The sequence below is a fragment of the Myotis davidii genome, unplaced genomic scaffold, assembly GCF_000327345.1.
Source record: "Myotis davidii unplaced genomic scaffold, ASM32734v1 scaffold46, whole genome shotgun sequence".
Taxonomy (NCBI): domain Eukaryota; kingdom Metazoa; phylum Chordata; class Mammalia; order Chiroptera; family Vespertilionidae; genus Myotis; species Myotis davidii.
The window spans coordinates 2675400-2683257 of NW_006383006.1; the positions used below are offsets into that span (position 1 = coordinate 2675400).

General features: G+C 36.6%; 1 protein-coding gene across 4 annotated transcripts in view; it reads left to right on the forward strand.

Moving 5' to 3' along the window:
* TP53BP1 (tumor protein p53 binding protein 1) overlaps window positions 1–7858 on the forward strand; it is a 110229-nt gene that overhangs the window by 39019 nt on the left and 63352 nt on the right. For all 4 annotated transcript variants that reach the window (XM_006778024.2, XM_006778023.2, XM_006778026.2 and 1 more), the window contains exon 11: window positions 3300–3508. In XM_006778024.2, the coding sequence (XP_006778087.1) occupies window positions 3300–3508 (209 nt within the window). The remainder of the gene's footprint in view (window positions 1–3299; window positions 3509–7858) is intronic.

Sequence of the window (7858 nt, forward strand, 5' to 3'; positions counted from 1 at the left end):
TAGCTTTTTCTGGATGGAAGTCTGCTCTCATTAGCATATTACCCTTTTATTAGTATAGATTTTATATACATTTTACTAATTTTCTTTCATCTCTGACACTTATTATAGAGAAAGGTGAATAGCAATATTAAAACATTTCTTCTAATTATTTTCCTTTCAGTGTGCACGAATCCGTGCACCGGGCCACTAGTAATTAATAACAGGCATACTTAAGATATGTTGCAAGTTTGCTTCCAGGCCACTGTAGTAAAGTGTGTATTGTGGTAAATATTGTAATAAAGTGAGTAATCTTTTTGCTGGTGGAGAGTCTGCCTTCAATTTATAAAAAATGCAACATCTGTGAAGCACAATAAAGTGAAGTGCAATAAAATGAAGTATGCCTATACTCATTGTAGAAAGTTTGGAAAGCATATAGGAAAGTAATGGTAAGAAAATAAAATAAATTGAGAAGAAAATAAAAATCACCCGTGATCCCACAATCCAGATATAATTATAACTAGTTTATGTATTGATTAATAAGTAAACCATAACAACATGATATAACAACAAAGACATGATATAAAAACAACAAAAACATGATATAAAAGCATTGATAAAAACAATGACTGATAAATTGATTAAACTTATTCTGATATCTCCCTGTATACCACATTAAGAATAAACTGTGATTTATTAATAGTCATCGCAAATACTGGCATCACGGGAAACTGTGTTTGAATTAATTTAAATGGGAGGCCAGTGTCAGACAGGGACAGATAACACGCATGTGAGAGTCAGTGTTTATTTTTAAATTGCCAGTGTGCGTCATATGTACCAGCCTGTCGGTCAGATGGTCAGACGTATGTACGGTTGGTCACTTAGCCTTTTATATATATAGATTAGCATTTGGATATATTTTCTATGCATAAATATAAAGAAATATCTTTACACATTTGGGATCATGTTATGCATATGACTCAGAGTTCTTTGGTTTTAATAAAAAATCAAAAATATTTTCCCTTGTTAATTGTATTTTAGATTTAATGTATTTGCTTAATATTTGTTCATAACTGTTTATAGGACTATGTATGCTTTTTGTAGTTTTGTTTTTTGCTAAGATTATTAACCTAAAGCCTTTTTATATGTAGTGCTTAGAGCAGCAGGTCCCTAACACATTAAGCGCCCAGTCAGTCACCATGACTGACAATATACTTTCCATTCGGAAGACAAAACAGGCTGGGGGCTTAATGTGTTAATAAGTGCTTTGGCATGGTGAGAAAGATAAAAAAGTATAATGGGAACATTTAACACAGCTGTGGTAGTGTAATAAAGGCATACAGCAGCAGATCCTGACCGAACCTAGACTTAGAATGGACGGTGAGGTTGAGGCCAAGTAAGCAGCAAGGGGTTGGAATTGGGGTTGGGATTAGCTGGTAACGTGAGAGTGATGATAGGAAACTGAGTGGCAGAGGTCGTTTGTGAAAGTGGTGTAGAGCAGTGATTTTCAACTTTTTTGTCCTGGTGGCACACATAAACTAATTACTAAAATCCTGTGGCACACCAAATATATTTTTTGCCCATCTAACAAAAAAATAGGTATACCTTTCATTGATTTACAAAAAATAAATAAATAAATAAAATTTGGAATTCCCTACTCTTTTTTGCTCCAAATTGACTTTTAAAAAAATCAGGTGCTTATACTTTGTATATATGGAGTTCTGGTACCAAGAATTAACCAATCAGTTTCAACCTTACTAGGCAACATGACCAATAAGATGCAACTCTATTATGTGACCTATATATCTGTGGTTCAAGATAGGGCATTCACATCGGGCGGCTATTGTTGTGTTGGCTGTTGTCATTTCTTTTATTTGACAAGCGAAAGGACAAGAGGTCAGTGGCCCTGACCTAATAGTCAGGTAGTGCATGTTTTAAAAGTTCTTGTATGCCCTGGCCAGTTTTGGCTCAGTGGATAGAGTGTCAGCCTGCAGACTGAAGGGTCCTGGGTTTGATTTCAGTCAAGGGCACATACCTTGGTTGCGCTCAATCATAGGCCGTGGTTGGGATACATGCAGGAGGCAACCAGTCGATGTGTCTCTCTTATCATTGATGTTTTTATTTTTATCTCTTTCTCTCCTTCTCCCCTCCTCTCTGAAATCAATACAAATATATTAAAAATAATTATTGTAGCACATTGATTGAAAACCACTGGTTTAGAGGAAGCCTCTTTGGAGTCAAGTTGTAAGATAAGGGGGAAAGGATTGATGAATCAAATACCCAGTTAGGTTCTGAGGAAGATGCTGATGGCCTTCAGGTGGGTAGTATATGGGAAAACAAGGTTTTGTGCCTGTTTCCCTCCTAAGCAATTTGTCTTAGGTTAGTGTTTTGTACTTAGTTATTTGATTTATCAGTGCTAATTGGCATTGGTAGATTTTTTCTTCTTCTGTATTTGTCCTGATACCCATCTTTCTGCATTTAGCAGTTAATGCAAATATAATGAGTTCATAAATATGTAAATATTTATTTAGAGTGCTGAACAAATTCACTACATTTCAAGGCCTGTGGCAGAATATATGATGGCTAAATTACATGCCATTAATTTGGGCTTTTCTATGTAAAATGTGAAAGATGAGTTATAATCAGGAAAGAGGCTCAGAAGTTTTAACATTTCATCTAGGTAGGTGGTCATCCCCAGGTGAAACCTACTTTAATCTATGACTGACTATTTTGGGAGCTTGGGGAAGGAAGTATTTCAGATTTTTATGGCCCAGTCAATCTATCAGCTTTTCTGAAAATTAAGTTAGTGTTTTTTTTAGGAATGGAAATTTCTGTAATGTAACTAGAGGCCCGGTGCATGAATTTGTGCACCAGTGGGGTCTCTTGGCCTTGCCTGTGGGATCGGGCTGAAACCAGCTCTCCGACATCCCCCAAGGGGTCCCGGATTGCAAGAGGGCACAGGCCAGGTCGAGGGACCCCACTGGTGCACAGTCAAGGCCGGGGAGGGACGCAGGAGGTTGGCCAGCTGGGGAGGGGCCACAGGAGGGCTACAGGGCGTGTCCTGCCTGTCTCAGTCCTGATTGACCGGACTCCAGCAGTAAACTAACCTACCAGTTGGAGTGTCTGCCCGCTGGTGGTCAGTGCACGTAATAGTGAGCAATTGAGTGGCCTTAGTATATCATTAGCATATTATGGTTTGATTGGTTCAATGGATGACTGAACACTTAGCATATTAAGCTTTTATTATAAAGGATTTTTATTAGTGGTATTAGAAGTATTAATGAATGCTTATTTCTAAATTAGTTTTACCTATTTTAAACCAGATGAGCCAATGGATATGTCAATGTTATCTGAAGAAGAAAGAGAATCTTTTCAGAAGAAACTTAAAGATGATGAACCAGCAGAGATAGAAAACCTCCCTGCCCCAGCTGAGCCCACTATGTCACCACAAGCCTCCACACCAGTGTCTCAGAGTGCACCAGTCTTCACTCCTGGGTCACTTCCTATCCCATCCCAGCCTGAGTTTTCTCATGTGAGTATTGTAGAAAGATTTTTTCCCTAACATTAAAAAAAATAACTTTATTGAGGCATAATTTATAAGCCATAAAACTCACCCATTTTAAGTGTATAGTTTAGTGATGTTTTAGTTAAAGAGTTGTATAACTGTCATCACAATGTTCTAGTTTTAGAACATTTCCAGAGTCACCTAACATCTTGTCTTTAAACTTTTTGAAAATGTTACTGCAAAACTAAAAGGGGCCATTAATCCTTATTTTACCTTAATGCAACTACTAGTCATTTTTATCTTTCTACATGCCTATGTTTTTGTTTTGTTGGTTTTTTAACAATTGATTTGAGAGAGAGAAAGAAGGAGAGATGTGAGAGAGCAACATCAATTGGCTGCCCATCACATGCACCCCAACTGGGAATCGAACCTGCCACCCTTGGTTCATGGGATGATGCTCCAATCAGTTGAGTCACACTGGCCAGGGCCATGCCTACATTTTAAAATATATTTTTATTGATTTCAGAAAGGAAGAGAGAGGGAGAGAGAGATAAACACATCAGTGATGTGCTCGCTTTGGCAGCACATATGCTAAAATTGGAACGATACAGAGAAGATTAGCATGGCCCCTGCGCAAGGATGATGTGCAAATTCGTGAAGCGCTCCATGTTTTTCTATTAGAGGATGTTTAAATTTTCATTGTCAAAAGAGATTTTATAGATTGTACCAGTCTAAGTTATTTTGTACAGCTTTTGTAAATTTCTTAAACTTTTATATTGCCTTGTTTATTTTGTTTGGATAGTTTGATTTGTTAAGTCCATAGCTAATTAATGAACATCTTTTTCAATGATTTCTGTATAAAATGATCTATTCAGAATAAATTTTTTTGTGTTTATGAAGTTTAAAAAACAAACAAAAAAAACATCAGTGATGAGAGAGAATCATTGGTTGGCTGCCTCCTACACCCCCAACACTGGGGATCGAGCCCACAACCCGGGCATGTGCCCCGACCAGAATAGAACCTGGGACCCTTCAGTCTGCAGGCCGACAACGCTCTATCCACTGAGCCAGACTGACTAAGGCCATGCCTATATTTTAAAAAATGAAGTTGTTTATGGTGAACATACAACTTTAATCTTTTTCCAGTTAACATTGTATCATAATGATTTTTTAGTGTTACCTCAGTTTCATATTATCCTTTCAAAACTTGTAAAATATTTCTGGATGTAACATAATTTAATTATTCCTGCGCTGAGGTTATCAGGATTTTTTTAAAAAAATGATTCTTTATTGTTGAAAGTATTACATATGTCCCCTTTCCCTCCCCCTGCCCCCATTGACCTCCTCCAGCCTAACCTCCCCCTTCCCTCTTCACCCCAGGCCTTCAGCACCCTATTGTCTGTGTCCATGGGTTATTTATGTATGTATTCAAGGTCAGGATGGTTTATAGTTTTCAAATGAGAAATTATTTTTCTTCTAAAAACAAGAAAGCCCAGCCAGTGTTACTTAATGGTTGAGTGTTGACCTATGAACCAGGAGGTCAAGGTCAGAGCATATGCCTGGATTTTGGGCTTGATCCCCAGTAGGGAGCTTGTAGGAGATAGCTGATCAATGATTCTCATCATTGATGCATTTATATCTTCTTCTCCCTTCCTCTCTGAAATCAATAAAAATATACTTTTTAAAAAAAGCAAAGGAAAACTAACATCTCATTTGTATAATTTTAAATATTTAAAAAAGAATAAATTTACGTTTTATGCCTAGGGAATTGAAGGATTTTAACTAAATCTAAATGACTCTATTATATTGTCAATCTAAATGCCTGTTCTTATAAGACCTTAAGTGGGGAGTTGCTTTAGTGTTATTGGGAGAACTTCTTTTATGCCTTTCAGTTTACAGGTGTTGTAATGAAAGTTTATATTTAAAAATGAATAGTAATATACCATAAACGTAGTGAGGAAGAGAGAGGCAGTAGGAAGAAAGAAATGGAATTGCTTTCTGGCATTTTAAAATTTGTTCATTTTGTTCATTTGTTTAATGAAAATTCCATTTTGTGCAAATCATTAGAAGTGTTTTGATAGAGTGGTTAAGAACAAGGATTCTAGCCCTGGTTAGTATTTCTCAGTGGTCAGAGCATCAGTCTGCAGATTGAAAAATCACGGGTTCCATTCCTGGTCAAGGGCATATACCGTAGTTACAGGTTCCCTGGGACCAGTAGGGGCGAGTGCAGGAGGCAACCAATCCATATGTTTCTCTCATGTCAATGTTTCTCTCTTCTCCCCCTCGTCCCCAACTGCCTCCTTTCCACTCTCTAGAAAACAATGGAAAAAAATATCCTTGGGTGAGGATTTTTAAAAAATGCTTCAAATTTTTATATTCTTTGAGTTAATGATCATATTTATAAATCACCAAGATAATATAAGAGTTGCTCTCTATTTAAAATAATGATTCATTAATCTATAAAGTGGTAAAGCTAAAATAAATAAATAAGGAAACAAACAAACAAACAAGGACTCTAGAGTCAAAATTTGCTGGACTTACTCCTGGTTCTGCCATTTCTGTCTTTGTGACCTGTTGAAACTGAGCTTAATTTTCTTCAGCAAATCAAATGGGGATATTGATACTACCTAACTAATAGGGTAGTTGAGAAGGTTAAATTACTTAGAATACTATATAAAGTGCCTAGGATAGTGGGTTGTATGTGATAAACACTCCATAAGGATCAGCTGTTGCTAGCAGTGAAGGTGAAATTTTCTTTAGCTTTTATTTTTCTGTTAACATTATACATGAACATATATAGTTTGGAGGTATCATTAGAATTTAGGGATGAGCGCTATAAGCACTGATGCAGAGCATTAAGGGTTTTTCAGAAAAGATAGGTGATATTAGAGACCACTGACAAGATGTCTATCAGTAACTAAACAGGATTTTTAAGGAAATGAAAGTATACGCAATGGTATCCCTACCTGGGGAAGTGATTCCTGGCCACAAAGGGAAAACTGACTTTTTGAAGAAAAAGACACTATTGAAGAAATTACCATACCTTTAACATTTACCAAAGACCATCCGAGTCAGAAATAAAACCAGTAATGAAAATTTGAGACAAATGAGTGATGCTGAACATAATTCAAAGGTCTCTGGAACCTAAGATGACCTAGTCTAATTTTTTGGACTCATATTTTAAGATTTCTCAGCCAGTACAGTCCATGCCTTCTAAAAAATCTCTGAATAGTACCTTTACAACTTATTTTTTATGTTTAGGGTTTGATTTTTAGAAACCATTTGTAAAAGCCAGAAAAGGAGTCAGATAATTAAAATGAGGTCTCTCCCCATCCATACTCAGAGACAACCACTTTCAGTTCGCCATCACTGACATAAACACAATTCACAGCAGAGCCTGTGGAATATTATGATTATTTTTCCCTGTTTGCATAATTTATTTTCTCTGGAATTGATAATTATCTTTTTTATATTTGTTTAGACTTCTGTGAACTACTCACTAAATCAGTGATGGCGAACCTTTTGAGCTTGGCATGTCAGCATTTTGAAAAACCCTAACTTAACTCTGGTGCCGTGTCACATATAGAAATTTTTTGATATTTGCAACCATAGTAAAACAAAGACTTACATTTTTGATATTTTATATATTTAAATGCCATTTAACAAAGAAAAATCAACCAAAAAACCTGACATGTGTGTCATTTTTTAAATATATTTTATTGATTTTTTACAGAGAGGAAGAGAGAGGGATAGAGAGTTAGAAACATGGATGAGAGAGAAACATCGATCAGCTGCCTCCTGCACACCCCCTATAGGGATGTGCCCCGCAACCAAGGTACATGCCCTTGACCAGAATCGAACCTGGGACCCTTCAGTCCTCAGGCTGACACTCTATCCACTGAGCTAAACCAGTTAGGGCTGATTGTGATCTTTAATGTGTGAGGTCTTTTATCTTTACTGGAATCTTGTAGAATTTTCTCTTTGTCCCCAAGTGTTCTGAAAGTTCCAGACTCTTGGCATAAATCTATTTTCATTCATTATATTGGGCAAATGGTAAAACTTCTCAATATAGAAACTCAGCTCCTGGGGGACATCTGTAATACTCTCAACAATAGAGATAAAAAAAAAAAAAAGGAACTCAGATCCTCCAGTTCAGGGACATTTAATTATTTAATTCCCGAAGCAAAAAACACCCAACCGGAAAAGCAAAAAAAGAATTCAAAAATATGAAGATAGTGTAAGGAGTCTCTGGGACAACTGCAAGCGCTCCAACATCCGAATTATAAGGGTGCCAGAAGAAGAGAGAGAGCAAGATATTGAAAACCTATTTGAAGAAATAATGACAGAAAACTTCCCCTACCTGGTGAAAGAAATAGA